The sequence below is a fragment of the Notolabrus celidotus genome, chromosome 19, assembly GCF_009762535.1.
Source record: "Notolabrus celidotus isolate fNotCel1 chromosome 19, fNotCel1.pri, whole genome shotgun sequence".
NCBI lineage: Eukaryota > Metazoa > Chordata > Actinopteri > Labriformes > Labridae > Notolabrus > Notolabrus celidotus.
Genome location: NC_048290.1, coordinates 22,134,422 through 22,152,715, shown reverse-complemented (window position 1 = coordinate 22,152,715; position 18,294 = coordinate 22,134,422). Strand labels below are relative to the sequence as shown.

General features: G+C 41.0%; 1 protein-coding gene and 2 long non-coding RNA genes across 6 annotated transcripts in view; 2 read left to right on the top strand and 1 right to left on the bottom strand.

Moving 5' to 3' along the window:
• LOC117830977 overlaps positions 1-18,294 on the top strand; it is a 67,853-nt gene that overhangs the window by 12,103 nt on the left and 37,456 nt on the right. The window lies entirely within an intron of this gene.
• On the bottom strand, positions 5,160-13,662 carry tbx3a (T-box transcription factor 3a). Of its 2 annotated transcripts, none has more exons than XM_034709351.1 (7): positions 12,851-13,662; positions 11,494-11,776; positions 10,828-10,974; positions 9,813-9,889; positions 9,122-9,279; positions 8,040-8,683; positions 5,160-6,966 (listed from the first exon to the last, which is right to left on the bottom strand). In XM_034709351.1, the coding sequence occupies exons 1-7, from the start codon at positions 13,240-13,242 to the stop codon at positions 6,517-6,519; spliced, it is 2,151 nt and encodes a 716-aa protein (XP_034565242.1). In that variant the 5' UTR covers positions 13,243-13,662; the 3' UTR covers positions 5,160-6,516. The 2 variants fall into 2 exon arrangements, with proteins under 2 accessions (XP_034565242.1, XP_034565243.1); XM_034709352.1 differs by having other exon boundaries at positions 11,509-11,776.
• Positions 11,674-17,339, top strand: LOC117830980. The gene is made up of 3 exons (XR_004634885.1): positions 11,674-11,798; positions 12,898-13,605; positions 16,976-17,339. It is a non-coding gene; the product is annotated as an uncharacterized LOC117830980 (long non-coding RNA).

The window sequence follows — 18,294 nt, the reverse complement described above, 5'->3', positions numbered from 1 at the left end:
ATATGCAAATATTCGACTTGGCAGTCGACTAAGGATCGTTAGAACGAATCGTTGAATATTCGACTATTTGGGGTCACCCCTACTTCAGACCAAAGCCGTTTTTTTGAACCAGGCTGTAAACATGTTTATTTTTGCTGTAAAGATCGTCTTTTTTTAATTGTTGTGTATGTGGTTACTGGTGTTTCTGCAGCCAGCCTGAAGCGGATGCTCGATGAACTGAAGAACTCCACATGGGCTTCATATTTTGAAACCGGAGGTTGTTGCTTAGGTGCACCACACTATATTTTTGGTTTGTGTTTTTGCCTTAACAAATAAATCTTTGCTTTTAACTATAGAACATCACGAATTGAGTTTGCATGCATATATTAAAATTTTGAGTTGCATCGGAATCCTTTTTTAATAATATATATATATGTCCCATCACTTCCATATTTCAATGCTTTTATTCGAGTTATGATAGTAAAACAGATAAAGAAAAAGACAAGTGTCTCCTCCATAGATCCTATCCTCCTCTTGTACAGTGACAGACAACTCGTCACCACCACCACAACCTTGTTCAGTCAACAGCTTCTGAGAAGTTTTAAGTGCATTTTTTCCCTCTGTAGTAATGTTCTTTGGACACTAGATGGCACTGCAACATCATGTAGGGAAAGCTTCTAAAGTAATGAAAAAAAAAGCCACAGTAAAAATGCAATTTTTACCTAAAACAGCCCCCCCCCCCTATTTGTATTACTATCTTGACATTTTGATTAAATCTATGGCTGTAAGAATAAAAAAATTCTGGACATAGTGATCTCCCAAACTTTTGAGTAGCATGAGCAATACAAGAGGAGTTAGGGAGACAGAAAATAGCAAAAACCACATTTTTCTTATGAGTTAACATTAATCTAGATTAATAATCCCTTTGAACTGTTGCTACTTTCATGGCCTAAGCACGACTAGTGAAACATTCATTAATGAATTTTGGTGTGCATTTAACAGTAACTGTCTGGTCTTTAATAGAAATTGTATACATTCATGTTCCATCATTTTAAGTATTTAAGTTGTTAATCATATCTTAAATATTGCAGGAGTATTTCAAAATGCTGTTGAATGACTTTAGATCAGTGGTTTTCACTTGGTCTAGACTAAATTATTAAATACTTCTGTGAGAGCACTGCATCACACTAAACACGTCCATCAAGACTGAGGTGTGGCAAAGACTTTTGGCAACTATTTCTCCCAGCACACGTCCTCTGAAGATGGCCCTTTGACCGACTTTTGGCTCTCGACCCACCAGTTGAGAACCAAGTTTTACACAAGACACCATGCATGGGTGTAACGTCATTAAAACAGTACACCTATTTTTTTCCCAGGACTGCATGACTCTGCATTTTTACTTGTAATTGCAATCACAAGGCGAACACTTAAGCACGTGAGAGGGTGTTTTCAGTCTTGTGTGTTTATATAGCATAAATAAGGTACCAATAATATAATTATCATGTTGTTCCCTCTGGCCAATAACAGTCATGGTTGACAATACATTGTTGACATACTACTGTTACACATGGACACACCTAAAGATTATAACAGGCACTGAATATAAAGCATTTTACTGCAATTATGAAATTATGAGCGTACAATGAAAGGATTGAAAAGCTGTAACTTATAATTGTTTTCAACAAAGGCGCTCATTAACCTGGTCTGACATTGCACTGTGCAACTGTTAGTGTCTGTTCAAAGAAATTTATCCTGAATGCACCTCAGCTAAGTTTACAACCTTTCTGAACAAGTTCACCAATGGTGTTGTGTAGTTATCAACTTTTATGATACAGATCAATATCACTGAATATTACAATAGCATAAAAACATTTTGATGTGGCAGATGAAAGTCACTATAAATAGACTTAACACCTAAGCAGAGGGCTTGACATCCTGTGTTCCCCCATTCACACGCACACACAAATGGACACACCTACTATTCCCAAAGTAATTTATGATTCCCAAGAGCTTCTCAAATCAGATCATGTTGAAACACATTCATGGTATGCAACCTCACGTTTTCAAACAAGCAAAACATCAGCATCAACTACTATTTTTTAAAGCTAGACTCTGCTCTTTTCAGTTAAACCCTCCTCTTAAAGAGAGAAGAGATGCTGAGATTAAGGTAATTATTAGTGCTCCCTCATGCTGCCTTACTGTTTTAATGGCAGTCTACATGTTGATGAAACTGACACTAAGGCAGAAGTTAGATAAGTCATCGAGGCTTCTGGGTAAATTCAGTTGTGTTTATGGTGTTTAAAAATGTCTGGTAATGCTCAAGTTTCCTCTACGTGAGCCACAAACGTAAACATGGCCAGTGAGAAGGTTTGACTGTTTATATCAACATTTGTATTACCTGAAACACATAATGACAATCTACAAAATCAAATCAATGTGTGTGTCATGGTGAGTTGCATGGTAGACATTTGGAATAAGGGCTAGATTATCAGTTACGTGTTCAGGACAAATTACGCTAAGAAATAAGATTATCCCATCTTGTCACAGGAGCTTTAAATTTTCCTTTGAGGAATTTTCTGTTTGCCTTACCTTTTGTCTCTTTGCTGATTTTGTCCTGTACATGTTTAATCGATCTTCCGTAAAAATCTCCCACTGTCTCAAATGTCTAATTTGCCACTCATTCGTAAAATGTAAATAATTGCTGTTTCTTTATCGTGCTACAAATTACTCAGATTCCTAGCTCGTGGTAGCAGTTTGAAATATTAAAATAGTTATGTAGAAATCGTTTTTCTTTGTGTTGAGGACCTTGTTTGCTTTTGTAGGTCATTGAGGGACATCAGATTCCATACCAGTCAGTTTCAGTACCAGCTAAAAAAAACTCCTGACTGTAGCTTTAAAATATGTATGATTAAGACTGTTTCTCGTGTGGATATGAAGCTCTTTGTAGACGACTTGTTCACTTGAAAGAAATGGAAAGAATAAGTAGAGAGTTTTCCCCTTCACTTCTGATTTGCTGCCACTAGATGGTGCACTTGACCTGTGAGAAACATGCATAATCTGAGGGAAAGCAACCTCAACAGATCGAGCCTCTCGTGTTTGAGATCAACACTTTCTTCAGGAACTTTCTTCAACCGCAAAACAGACAGACCTATCACGAGTATATGGCAGTTATTGACACCGAATTAAAGGTTCATTATTTACTCGGTTTTATTCCTGCATGGTTGGCTGGACGGTGAGGCACTAAACATTTAACGAATGATCAGACTCACATCAAATCCGTAAAAATACTTATTCCATTACAGTGTGCAGATCAAATAAAAGCTTATTTTTCATTCTTGATATCTTAATTAATTTTAAAAAATATTTTCAAAGTGTTTGTCCGTGTTCTATAACACTAAAGTATAAACATATGGCACTCTTTTTAGGCATACTGCTTTAACAGAGCTCAAAGAATACCCATGTAAGGCAAACAACAACATTTCGTTTTAACTGGATCATGTCTTTGAGTTTCCTTTGCTTGCCCTGCTATTATTATTTTAAGGCGTTATGTCATCACTTTTTCCTGTAATGTCTGTAGTCAAACCTGTGGGATCCAGCTATTACACGCACAGGGACAATGATTTTAATTTAGATATCCCTCCGCAGTGCTTTTGAGCCTGAAGTTATATATGGAAAAAAATTAATTTCACAGTCATTTATTAGCTATAAAGTACCGCTTATTAAAAGGATTTCCAGTAGGTCTATGACCAGGTCAGACAATCCTTATCAATGTACAGTCAGTGTGATCTCACTCCTTTGATTTGTTTGGCTCTGTTGCTGTCGCCGCTTGGGGGCGTCGTACCTTGGTTTGATTACAGACGCATTGTCGCCTTCCGTGCAATAAAATGGAAGATATGACCATCGAAGGCGCCAGGTGAGCAATAAGACAGACCAATTGAGACAGCTAGTATCATGTTTACACCTATACACTAGCGCCAGGCCTGCTACACATTAACCAGACAATATACAAATAAAGATATGGAGTTGATAAACTCCTGACTGGAGGTGCAATAGAGAGGTAATCAGGGGGATTTCATTATCTTTGCAGGTTTACCTCTGGCCTGTGTGACACTTCTTCAGAAGGCGATGCTGGCCTTTCAGGAGTTTATGATGTCACCTCTCGGCAAAACTTTCAACACATTATGGTGATGCTTTCAGGGACGACTAGGAAGTGTGCTTCGCTTTGGGTTGACATGAAATTACCATGTAGACCGTGTGATGAAAATGCATCCAAAGAACACGACTCACGAGGAATTTCGTCAAGATTATTTTGTACTTTACCCACTTACTTAATTATCAAAAAAATAAAGTGATTCTTAAAAAATGTCACCACGTGCAACTTAAACTTAAACTTCTACGTTCAGTTATCCAGTTCGGCAGATGGCTGTCCGTCAATGTGTCTGGTTCCGCTCGATGTTTCCGCCGGTTACAATGATTTTTTTTCATGTTGCAGGGTATGCTTACAATCCTTTAGCTAAAGCTGAAGCTGGTAACCAACCATTGTCTGCTTGCTAGAGTAAGTAGCTTGACATCCCTAACAGCAAAACCTATCTAGCTCTACCGAAATGCCCACAGCTGGGGAGAAAATGTCTGTGGTGGGGGAAATGGAAAGTCTGAAACGAGTTACGCTAAACAACCATAGCCCCCCCACAAAAAAAAGGGTAGGCACTTGCTGAAAAATGCTGGTTGAGCAATTGGAAGTCTCTGTTAGAAATATTACAAAGGTACGATTTAGGCCTGCTCTTAAGTGTCATGAAGAAACTTGAGTTGTGTTTTAGATCTGTAAATATATCTGATTGATGTTCTACCTTGCAGTTGACGCCAATGAGACCAATAAAATCCCTTAATGTGACAGTGCGCAGCCTCTTGCTCAGGTAGGAATCCCAGGTATGATCTCTGGAGTTGAGAGGGTCTTTGGGGGTCTTTGCTTCGACCTGAGTTATCTTAATTGCTGTCTTTGAAAACAGATCTCAATGTGCGTTTACTGAAGTGGATCAGTAAACTTACGGGTGACACTATATTTCAGGGTGTCTCGTGCCATGCTGGCCCTAAATCAGCGAATAACAAATTGTATCGGTTTCATTTTTAGTTTTCATAATTTTTAATTATTTGCAAAAAGGGAGGGACACACTAAAAATAAATCAACATTTCAATATTTTATTGAAACTTTCAAGAACACGATGTCGATGTTGTAAACTAGACATAACTCCAACACAACAGAACCCATTGACAACATAAGAAAAAAAACACAAAAAAGAAACCTTCATCTTTTTCGATTATGCGGCACTTTTACGTTCAGCTTCGCAAATTATTTAAACAACAGGAAAAAGAGTCCACTTCTTTCACACTTGAACAACACTTCTGTTTCCTTTTCTCGAAAATAAAAAAACTCAAGCCATTGGTGCAGTGCGTTGTCGCTTTTATCATTCGTTTTGAAACAGTAGCACTTTACACACGGGGGACAATAAAAAATGAAAATACAATGGCACGTGAGTGGGAATAACTAGCTCAGTGGATATTTGGGAGAAAAGGGGGTTGTATAAATGTAGATGGCAACGAAAGGATAATAGCCCACAAACTGTCTTTTTACACAGGTATGTCAACAATAAATTAAGAACAGATTCCTAAAAACAAACTACTCCGTTGTATTTACACGCAATAACAATATGAAATAATTACATAAATATTTTATATATCCCTATTTACACCTTTTAATCAATACCTTTCCATTTCTCAATATTTAAATTTCCGCTTCCCTTTGCCTGCTGGACATTTGGGCTGAATTGAGCATGCTTGGGCCAAAAAATTTTTACGCAGCACCGGGCCTATATTCTGGATTCAAAAAGGCATGAAACAAAGAAACACACTTTAAGAAATTGATAACCTAATGGAGAATGAATAAGAAAAGAAAAGATAATATTGAGGAAAGGAGATATTTTTGAAAACTTTTCGTTCAGTTTTTAGCGTTAAATAACATTAGTTGGGGTTTTAGAGGGCATGCAACTTTTGGCCAATCAAAGAATAAGTGTTAAAAAAATACAGCAGTCTTGCAAAGGTAGGTTAAACGGTGGTGAATTCAAACAAGTCCAATCCATTCAGAGTGCATATTAACCACGTTTCTCCTTGTGTACATTAAAAGTTTTCGGAGACAGGACACAGCAGCAACTTCTCCTCAAAAACTTGTTTAGTCACACCCATGTCAACTTTTCAGTTTCAATACTTGTACGGTATTCAAATGACAGGATAAAAGTGTTGTTTAATTTAACAAAACAAATGAAAAAAATATACATATCAGATGTGTATTAACCAAAGTGCATTTCAGAACTAAAACGTCCAACTGTTCATCTTTTTCTTTATTTTTTCCTCTTTACGATCTGCATGAATCTACGAGGGTGTCCTCCTACTGTTAATGTCTTCATCACCGTCAACACTTTTCACTTTTCATGACGACAACGAGACGAAAAGCAGGTGGTGCGTTAAAAAAGAAAAGGGAAAATCCTAGGGGGAACCGCTCCGTGGCCTGTCCTGATTCGAGTCCAATCCGCTGACCAAGCGTTGGATGCTCTGCAGCTCGTTAGCCGCGTCCTTCTCCGCGGTGCAAGTTTTTGGGGACAAGGAAACCGACCCCGAGGAAATGGTGGACGAGTGACTGGTCACCTCTGACGTGGAGTCCAGGGTGACACCGGACACAGGGCTCGCGGGGACTATCCCGTCCCCCTTCAAGTCGGCCCCGCTGCCGGCCATAGTGGGCAGGGCGGTGGTAAGCAGGGTGCTGTCCGGTACCGTCATGGGAAGGGAGTAAGGGCTGTACCTGAGTCGGGGGCGCACTGCGTTCAGGAAGGGGTGCCGGTGCACCGAGGAGGAAGCAGCGGAGGAGGCTGCCGCGGCTGCTGCCATGTACGTGTACGGATAGGGGAAGAGGCTGCCGAAGGGAGACATGGCAAGGCCCTGTGGAGAAATTGAGAAACTAGTGTCAGGCACGAGGCTTATGTTGTCACACACTTGCACTTTGATAGCAAAAAAATGCGGTCAAAGGTGATACTCGATGATAATATACTTTTTTGCCACATTGTCACCTATCCTTTTTTGAATACAAAACAGAGAAAATACCTAAACCCCCCCCCCCCCCCCACGTTATACAGTCATAGCCAATAAACCCCGTTCCTGTCCTTAGTTGAGATTTTTATCCTCCATTCACACGCGTTGGTAATGCTTTGTTTGAAAGCTTAGGGCCATGTCTGACACTTGGCTTTCGCTCAGAAAAACTTGATCCAAAATCTGATTTAGTCAGCACAGAATCAGTGTCCCCATTACCCAGAATGTTCACATCCAGCTCTGGAAAAAATAGACTTTTCTGTAAAGCTTTACAGCCCAGCAGGTAAACAGTATTCGTGCTCTATCAAGAATTTGTTGCGCCCATAAACATTTTGCAAATTGTCTCATGCTGAAATCAACAAATGGCCTTTATTTATTTATTTTTATTTTTTTTACAATAATAGCTGAGTAATAAAACAATGTGTTTGAGTCGTTAGGGTACTTTAGTTATCGTCATTTCGGCTCTTAAACGCAGATTTAGTTAGCTCGTGTCAAAATATTATCCAACACCTAAAGCTGTGGCAAGGTGGTCTCTGTCTCTCAAATCAGCTTCTCTTAATTCATGCTAGTTGGTCTAATATGTAAAACAACGAGAGAAGAGGGGGTGTTTAAACTGTCTCTAATAGCCGAGTCAGTCTAAATGCATTTGCCAGAGTCTACTCTGACTATTAGCCTATTTGGCAGCAAAAGAAAGTCAACAAACGCGCGCAGAAACGCACACGCGCAAAGACACGCATATAAACAATCTCACTTTTTTCATCACAGAAAAACTCATGCAAGTATACGATGACGAGAGCTTTAAAGCTAATTACATTTTTGACACATTCAATGAAGCAAGCAGGCCTCAACGGCCTGCAGTCTGCTGTAATGTTAAACCCAACATGTGCTGTTCAAGGAGCGTGTAGGCCAAAGAAAACAGGTTTTACCTGTGATGCCAAGACATGTTGCTGCAGATGAAAGGGCAAGCCGGGCGCTCCCGTCAAGCTTTGCGGGGATGATACCATGCTTGCCGTGTCCATGGTGCTCACCCCTCCCGTGGACACAGCTGCCAATAGTGGCCCCATGCCCGCAGCCATGTTTGAGAACGCGCCTCCCATGTTGAACTGACTTGGGTGCAAGAGAAACGGGTGCGCGCTCCCGAGGTGATTGAAAAACTGCTGTCCTGTGAGGCCCGTTGGAAATCCGAAATTATGCAAGTGTCCGTGGCCTATGTGTGCGCTTTCAGTCTGCACTGTCAAAGGCATGAAACTCTCTTTGCCTATAGGCCTGCACTCATCCGTTTTGGGTTGCTCCTGGCTCGGGCTCTTCAGCTCCTCTCCAGAGCGCGTGGTGCTGGAGATGAGCGTGATGGGGCTCTGTCGCGAGTCCGCCTGGCTTTTCTCTGTCCTGGCGCTGCTGTCCCTGTTCCTACTGGTAGTGTCACTGTTACTGAAGGCATGCCCTTTAGCTGGGCTCGCCTCGTGCTCCTTGCTGTCCTCTGTGGTCGTGGAAATCTTGCTAGAGTCCGGGACGTCTTTGAGGTGCCCATCTTTGCTCTCATCGTCGCTGTCCTCGTCGCTGTCACAGAAATCTGTCAGAGATGTAAAGTAAAATAAATATCTGCACATTGTTGAATCATGTTAACTGTCAGTATCAGCAATGTTGCAGTAGGTTCAATCATCAATTTGTTCATCTAATTATGTTGGATGCATGCTACAGAATGGTACATTTAAATTTTTTTTGCAGATTAACGGTGAGCAATTCGTACCGGATTGACATTTTGCTTCTGGATGACATCAAAGTATTCCCTTTGCAACGATTTCGGATGCTCAATATTTCCAGTGTGCTGAATGTGAATTATAAGCCAATACTTAAACCAAAACATTAACTCTCACTATTGTATTTACAAAATCCACTCATATTCCACGCTTCACGCTGCACAAACTCTCACCACCATGGATATTTTACGACTTTCCGCACCACTTGTGATTAGAGCATGTGTGACTGACTGTGGGGTCCCTCGGCCTACCTTTAAGGTGTGGGGGGCCCACGGTAGACACGGCAGGGGACGAGGCCTGGCCGAAGCACTTAAAGGGAGCCTGCTCTCCAGAGGAGTCGTCTGAAGCCCCGTTCTCCTTTTTCTGCTGCTCCTCGTATGAGCGCATGGACTGCAGGGCCAGCTGTTTCCTGCGCGCAAAGTATTAGGCCCGGTTAGAGCAGTGTGTAAATCACAGCTTACATGTTAGAAACAGTATCAGCAGCGCCAACAACGATGTGAAAGGTTATTTAGACTTGACACCAGACATAATAAAGGTGTAGCGAAAGAGATTATAGCAACGACACACCTATGGCAGGTGAGAATACAACATCTATGTTAGAGCCCTTCCCATTTTCAACACATCCTAAAATGTCAAAGTCTTCTGAGATTTGTAACAAAGTGTGAACTAAAAACAATAATTAGCACGAAAACATGGTAATTAAAACAACTTTTAACCCCACCCAGGTCCAGTTTATGTCCCTTAAGACTTAAGAGTAATAGTGATCTCAGCCTGTTAAGCTATTTGATTAGAAACTGTGAATATCCAGACTCCCTGCGGGTAAATATGGAGGCTTTAACGCCGGATTAATCCACTGAGATCACTGCTTTCATGTCTAAATCTTAAGACATCTGAAGATTATTTCCCCCTGTTTTTGCAACACACTTTCTCCTTCTGTCTTACCTCTTTTCCCGTCTTCCATTGCCCGTGTCGCGGAATCCTTTGGCGAATGGATTGTGGTCAATTTTCAGCTGTGTTATCTGAAATAATTGAAATTAAGTGTTAATTTAAAGGACCGAAATGTTATTTTCTCCATTTTAATTCATGGGTGATTTTGAAGACTAAAAGCTAGGGCAGATTTTCGCAACTTTACAATACATGGGGATTATGAGCCCAACATTTTGTTTTTTGTTTTTACAGGATAAAATCACATAAAACAAAACACAGACGAACACATCCGCGCACAAAGAGCGCACGAGCTCTCATTGGCACGTTTTCCAACGTTGAAATATGCTGCTTTTTAGCGTAAACTCTTCAAAACTTTACTTCCAAACCACTTCCTCTGAGTCTCAGGCAGTGTTACAACCGCACACAAGGGGGAGGAGGGGGGCTGTGGATGCCAGTGTTTCCCAACCGAATCAAAGAGTTATGGAAACGATTTTCATTATTTTTTAATTTTTCCAAAGAATACAAAGTTTGCATGCAGCACAGCCTGACACAAAACAACCTTCCCTCCCTTTTCATTTTCTCCATTCAGCCGCATGTGTTGCCCCTCTTCTCTTTCTCATTTCTCAACCCCCAACCCTTTCACATGTACACACTAACACACACGTACGCAGAGAAAGGAGAGTGAGAGAGAGGAAGAGAGGGAGTCTGGGTCTATGCCAAATCCTTTCCACGTGATTAAATGTAAGGAAGACAACCTGTATAACATTCCTCTGAATTATTACTTTACTACCACAAGCTGGTGAATATGGAAATATCACCCCCCCCCTGCTGTGATTCCTCCACTCTCACGAGCTCAAACAAATATGACATCTTTCATATTTTATGACGACAAAATGGTGCAGAGCGTGAGCGACAAGGGGAGCACAAGCGCGCTTGGTAAGACAGGGAAAGGGAACGCACGAGCTTATATTTATAATTATTTTAAATAAAATAATATAACGCTTAGCCCACGAGCTATTAATGTGCTTACCTTGTCGTTTTGATAAGCCGTCACTGCTATGAAATCCGTTTCGGGGAACACGTAAGTCCTGAAGGTGCTGTACGGTAGTTTGAGAATATCGTTGGCCCTTACGATATGAAAACGAGGCTGGTATTTGTGCATGGAGTTTAGTATGGTCTGCAAACAATCACAGAAAAAAAAGAAAGAAAACAGATTAGCACTCTATTTGTATTGCATTTGTGGTCGTGGTTACAGAAGATAGCCTGCCATGCCATTAAACATATCCTAAAATCCTCTGAATTAGATTCAGAGTACTTCATTAGGATACATTTCAATTCGTAAATAATAGGTTACTGATTGTATTAATCAAAAATAATTAAATAACATACATTTCGACGGTGAAATAACTTCAACATGACGTCAAAGTAGTTCCATCCAGTGATTCAAATTTAGATAAAGAATAAATCATTTTGCTTGATGATTAAAAAAGACCATTATAAATATGATTATGTGACGATAATGACATTTATAAGATCTGTAATTTTGTAGGGTCTGTAATCTGGGTCATACATGCACAGAATAATTCTTAAACTTCGTGTGTTTGAATTAGGCAGGCATTTTAAATACAAATACAACATTATCCACACATGTGACTGACTAAAAGGGGTAATTTGATAAATAGGAAAATTGACATACATTAGCTGAACTTACAAATCCATGCTTGTCCGAGATGTTGTTCGTCAGCTTAAGTTTGTGGAAATTGACCACTTTTGACATCCACTGTTCGCCAGTAGCTGGACTGTCCGGGTGAATGTACATCCTCTTTGGCATTTCGGGGTCGGCCTTCCCGGCCACCATCCAGCGCGAGTTGTGGAACTTGTACCTGCAGTCGTCGGCTGCAACAATATCCATCAAGAGAATGTATTTGGCCTTTTTGTCCAGACCGGTGCACCTCACTTTAAAAGGGGGGAACATCCGCCTGCGAGAAAGAAAAACAAACGGTAAGCGCTGATAAAGTTTGCATAAAAAGAGAGACAAAAGCAGAGAGAATTCGCCTGTGTTTTTTTTTAATCATACAAGTGTGTCGTATTGTTTTGAGTCGTTAGCATATCTACTCTTATTGTGGCCTACAAGCTAAAACCATGTGCAGCAGTGTATAAAAGTATTAGATAACATGTGGGCCTATTCTTTCAATATTACGACACGTCAACATTTTTTACAAAGTGTCTTGATTTTTAATGACCTAAAAGGCCCACATAGTCACACACATACACACACACACTTTAATACACAGATACACACAGCAGCCATCTTTGTGTACTGTCACTGTGATGATGACGGAAATAATTTAGTCAGAGCTCCACACACTCAAAGTTGACATTTCAATGGAGTAATCCGTCAATGCAAAGTTTTGACAAACCGGGCGTGAAAGCAAACAATGGGATTATAAAACAGTCATTTTTTTTTAAATTAGGGATTTCATATATGCTACTACTGCTATCAGTGACTTTATATTAATATTACAGCAGCTTATACTATGTTTTATTTTGAGGAATAGTTTGAAGCTCTAAAGGCTCGTGAGTGCTGTTTTGAATGACGTATTTGTTTGACTAACTTTAACTTTAGCACAGAGCTACGTTTACACGTTGCCTTCACTTGTACGGTTTCTAATCTCAGTTTTTTTGTTAGTTCAAGCTAGAATATCTATCTTTAGATCTATTAAGTGTCAGCTTTCATCGTGCAGTGGAATATATTAAACTGTAACAAATGTCAAATCTACAGGACAATCGGGACACAAATTGTTGCAATATTTTCTTAATGGGTACAAATATGTTAATTTAATGGCTTAAGTGTATTGCATGATATAAATACGTGATCCAAAGTAAATGTGGATAAACATAAGCCCAAGTGACATAATGTAGGTAAAATGTAGTCAAGATAATTTTGGGTATAATAATAAATTCCCCCAATTAACTTATCAATATGCTCATCAGGCTTACGCGTGTTAGAACAGATATTTAACATTGCCAAGCACATAGAAAATTAACTTTACCTTCCGGACTTCGTGATCACCATCTCCGTGCCTCTCTTGTGGAACAGTTCCCACAGCTCCTTGGCTTCCAGGTGAACTTTGGGGTCGTCCTCGACTTCCTCCTCAGGCTCCAGAGTCTTCAGAGGCCTGAGGTGTGCGGCAGCAGCCTGGTGCCCCAGCGAGGAGAAATGCAGGCCGGTCTCCGCGGCACCCATCAGCTGGTCCATGATCGGCTTCCCCAGCGCGCCAGGCAGGGACAGCGAGCCGGTGGGAGGCAGAGCAAGGGCCGGGAAGAACGGAGGCTGGTGCCCGAGCATTGCACTCATGGCAAATTCCGGACCCCGGTGAGGTATAAACGGATGATATGCCATACTTGATCCTTGTATGACTGGATCTCTCATCAGGAAGTTCATCCAAGAGCAGGCAACAAACGGAGACGACTGATTTGATTTGGGAAAGTGTTTTTGGAGATGGTGAAGCCTCAAGTGGAGCAAACAAACAAAATAAAAAAGCCGGAAAATAAAGTTGGAAAGCTTTGGGAATTCCTCCTTAAAACGGCAGAAATAAGAATCCAGTTGTTTTTCAACAAGTTGTGGGAAACCTCTGCTCGTCGTTCGCTGGATTTGGATCAAAAGTCAGCAAAGAGAAATGTAAAAATGTTCTCCATTATTCTTCACAAGTGCTGCGAGAGCGATTTTCTTCAGAGGCTGACGCGCATCGGACACCTTTCTGCGTCTCGCTGGCTCGCGGACATTAGTCGAATTAAAGCAACTCGGGTGAGTCACTTAATTGACTGCAGCGCATTCTTTCTCCTCTGCTTCTGTTTACAATATCGGCATTCCTGTTAAAATGCGTTCCTTCTTATTGGCTTCAGTCCTGCAGCGAGGGCGACGTGTTGAAATATTTCGATAGCGCCGAATAATCCCCCTGCCTTTACTTGCTCCGGACATGCACCCTCACACGCACACACACACTTTAGTCCTGCTCTCTCTGTCGCGCACACACACATTTCAGGGAAAGACGTGTGCAGAGAAAGGAGTCCGCTGACGGCCAGAGAAAGCGAGAGAGAGAGAGAGGTGGTAAGGTCCCAGCTCCGTGATTTTCCTAGCGCCTCTGTGGCCCATAGGGCTTCATACTGTATGGATGTGTTGCATGTTACGAGTAGCAGCGCTCCGTTTGATTGGCTCTTTGACGCTTTCGGACCAATTGTGTGGCTGCGTAGGCGTGGTTTTGACAGGTCGGGTGGAGGGGACAGACTTCAGACTTATAAAAAGGTGTTTGGAAACTGAAAAGGGGCTTTGCCGTGAAACACCACCCTTTTCTAGTCACTGTTGTGTGAATATGCCAACATCGTTAGAGAAGTTGCGCTATCGGTCGCTCTGTGAGAGCCAGCGGAGGGGAGAGAGCGGACAAGCCGAGCCGGGAAGCCGGCACGCTCTGTCGGCGAGATGTTGTGATCTCTCCCGCAGTCGACCTCTTCCTCTTTCCCGTAGCGTAATATTACTCTTCTGTTTATAATATTGCTTTCAGAATTATATTCATTTATAAATACATTTACGTTATGATTTAATATGATTAAATTCACGATTACTTAAGTGTCCAGAGATTAAACAGTGCCAGAAAGCAGCCTGCATTTCCTGTAACATCCTCCTCTGAAATCATAGCACAGACAAATCTAAGCTGGAGACGAGATGAGGCGCGCAACCATATCGTATGTAGTGTAAAAAAGAGTAGGCTATTAGAACGCCCCTGGTCCAGAGCTGTTCATTATGATATGACATATTTGCATTACTCTATTGAATTTTGTTATTTTAGTTTTTCTATGAATTTCTGGTATTTTAACAAACACACTGATTAGATCACTTTTTTCTCTCAGGCTAAATTTGTATTTGAGTAAGTGAGAGTGAAATCAGTTGTAAATCTCCGCGAGAGATATACGCCGGATCTAATATTGCTGAAATGTGAAGAGCTGGAGCCACTTGGAGGAGTGACAAAACGTGGGTGGATATTTTCTAGTTTGTCTCAGAATTTCATTTTAAAAGTTGGGCTGAATTCGAGTCTCGACGCGCTGCAGAAGAGCGGAGTGTACGAGGATCTGTTCATTTGTGTGTGTGTATTATCAACCCTTCCAAAAGAACGTGCAACTTTGAATGAAAGTCACTTCTGTGTATTTAGTACGCTTTCCCGGCACATGATATGGGGATCCGTTCAATTTTACGCGCAGTTTACTAAGGGACATTTGCACTATACGTATAATGTCAGTAATAAAACAAGACATGTTAATATCATTTCTAATGAGATCATTTTAATTCTTTACATAGAAGACAGTTACTATGACCCCCCTCCCTTTTTTCCCCACAACAGTTATGATACTTAAGTCGGCGTTGATCCGGACTACCTTTTGTTCCGCTTGAGCCTCATATGAAATAAAACTTCCAGATTTTATATCCAACTAAACCAGCAATTACACCTCTGCAGTGGCTCACTGTTGGGTGCAATAATGCCTCATTGCAACGTGTCTACAGAGCTGTGGATTCTACACAAAGCCACCTTAGTGCTCACTAAAATGCAATTTAACCACAAATTCACGAGTAAACTAGAGTGCTGTGTCCACTCAGCCATCCTGGACAAACATTGACCATCAATTATCAGTCAATTGTCTGTCTCCTGTGGAGACCTGAGCTGTGCTGCTGGATCTCAAAGTCCTTGAAGGGGGACTAAATAGGGCAATTTCTCACAAAAGAAGCTCATCCATTGGGTCTCAGTCAATATCTTGCATTAGTGTTATTTTTTTCTTCTTTTTTTTGTTGCCCTACTTGTTGCACACTGAGTTTGACGCTTGTTAATTTAGTGAGCTTTAATCTGAATTTTGGAGCTCCAGATAGTCAGTAAACGCCTCAGGGCTCATATTGTAACCCTTTTGAAGCTTCAACTGAGTTTCCATTCAGCACTGCTCATGCATGCAAGTACTAGTGTGGAGCCTCTGCTGTAGGCATGTTTTGTTCTTTGCAGCTCAATTGTTGTCTATCATGATGCGAGTTAAACATGTTACACTGTCCTCTTTATAGTAGATTTGGCAAGATGAGGGTGTTATCTGTGAAAACTGCACCTCCTAACGCCTGTCTATTGAAACGTTATGTAGGACTAATGAACGTCCATTCATATGTGTTAGGTATCACTTTACAGGAAAGTGATTGTCTAAGTTGTTTATAAGCTACAGCAGCTTCTGCAGCATGAAAATCTGACTTAGCTCCAGAAACTAAACCTCTACATGCTAGTTTCAGCAATTTTAAGGTGCTTCTTTTCTGCAGCCCACTCAGGGGCCTTCCATCGCTCTCTTTGTGTGACTGAGGTCAGCTCTGTGTCAATTACTGCGGCTTCTTCCCCTTCTTTAAACACTCGCCCCCATCAGCAGCACATTTCAATTTAGTGGAAGGTGTCATCAAATAGGAAGCAGTGTTGACACTGCGGCGGCAGCGGCGGCCCTTTTTCAGTCTCTGCGGCCAAGCTGGCTTCATTAGCTAAGCAAGTAGAGGAATGGTCAATACACTATATAAACTTTTACAGGGTTAGGGCTCTCAGGGACTGCGGGAGGCTGTAAAAAGGTCTGAGCTGACACTGCTGATTGATGAAGAGAACTTTTGTCAGCGCTTCCCTTTTTTTATACATCTTTGGAGGTATCAAAATCAAATATATTTGACTGGAGAAGCTCTAAAATCTCTCACTCCACATGAGTGGGTGATTTCTGGCACTTAAGGAGGGTCAATTTGTCTTTTAAACTTGGCTGATATGTAAAAGAGTTATGTACTTTGTGCACAGGAGTAATCTCTGGAGAGTGAGCTAAAAGATGTTTGCATTTAATAAGAAAAGTAGTTCCTTTCACGTGCTGCTGCAGCTTTCAATTTCAGCTGCAACCGCTATGTGTTTTTATTGAATATTCCTGTTACCTTCTCTGCTAACTTCCCAATAATATCAATAAGGAAAAACTGCATTAAGGTCATGGGTTATGAAGCCTCACTGCCCTGACTATAGCACACACACAACAGCCACACTGTGTAGGTTCATTAAGCAAAGCTTCAAAGACATTCCTGGAATTGATCACGGAGCTGCAAGTGATGTAATGTATGCTGTCCTGTTTATTTGCAGATTGTTAATGATAAGCGAGGACAGACTTGGTGGCACCGCTCCTGAATGGACGAGATTGTCTTTGCTGAGAGTCATCAAGCCTAACACGACGTGATGGGGGAAAGGAAACATCACAAGATTAGTATATTCAACTAGCATAATGACTCCAAACTTCATTATAAGACATCCTGACACAAAGTGAAGGGGGAGATGTTCAATTGACAGAGTAATGACTTTCTAAATGCAAACAGTTTACCTCCAAGGATTTAGGTAGGGCTGAGATTGATCCATTGAGGGAATATTGCACCAAAAATAAGGAGGAGATTGTATAATGCACTTTCCAGAATCACATGCTTGTTTCAGTCAATTTGCAGGGGAATGATAAACTCCCTACCTGTTGATAAATCGTCTCTGTCTGACATTTTTAGTCAAGCCAACCCTTACTCTCATCAATCTCATTATAGCTATTGATGAAAAACAATTTTAGTTAATTAGGGGATGTGCTTATTGATGGCAGTGCATTGACTACTGGTTGACAGGGAAATTGGAGCATGCTCTGAAGACATTTAGTCATGTTTCAGAACGGTTCATCAGAGTAGACTCGATCATAACTTTTAAGTTACATCTGCGCTATTAAAGCTCCTGTGAGGAGTTATCCTTTTATGATCTACAGAAGCAAAGCACCATCATCAATGAGACTGACTAATGCCTGTAATTGCAGCCATGGGAAGGTGTTAAATGAGGCCATTGACAGCACACTGCAAAAAAACCCCACCCTTTTCTGACTTTTTCTACAATACATAGTTGCAAAGAGTGACAGTACACTGTCTTAAGAAGCCAGGATGAGATGGCTATTTTTTTTATCAGAAAACACTACCTTCTAAAAGGACAAAAGAGATATACCACTTTGTCTACAGGGGGCACCAATATCAACACAGGTCAAAGTTCCTCACAAGCGCTTGAAGGACAGGGCTGTAGCTTTCGCTGTAACATTGTTGGGGGCCACTATTTATGGATGGGTGGTTCCTCACCTCAATTTTGGGGGTATTTTTGTGCACCAATTTTGGTTTACGTTGCTTTGACACCCTTATAGATCAAGCAGTATGTCTTTAAGGACAAGGGCATAGGTTTCATCTTAACATTAGTGGGGGACAACTCACCCTGAAAAATCAGAGCGTCAAATATTTCATTTTAAGAATTTCAGGGCAAAAATTTGCACTAGTTTTGTTTTAAAGTTTTTTTTGTGTGTGGAAGAAATGTGCTCACAATGAATGGATCAATACACTAAAACATTAATATTAGTATGCTTCCTGCACAAAGAAAACATTCCAGCAAGACTT

Coding starts and splice junctions, on each gene's coding strand:
- tbx3a (XM_034709351.1), bottom strand. CDS start 13,242: ATGAACTTCCTGATGAGAGATCCAGTCATACAAGGATCAAGTATGGCA. Junction 9,890..10,827: donor CGGCTTATCAAAACGACAAG/GTAAGCACATTA, acceptor CAATTATTTCAG/ATAACACAGCTGAAAATTGA. Junction 9,280..9,812: donor AATGGAAGACGGGAAAAGAG/GTAAGACAGAAG, acceptor CTTTGCGCGCAG/GAAACAGCTGGCCCTGCAGT.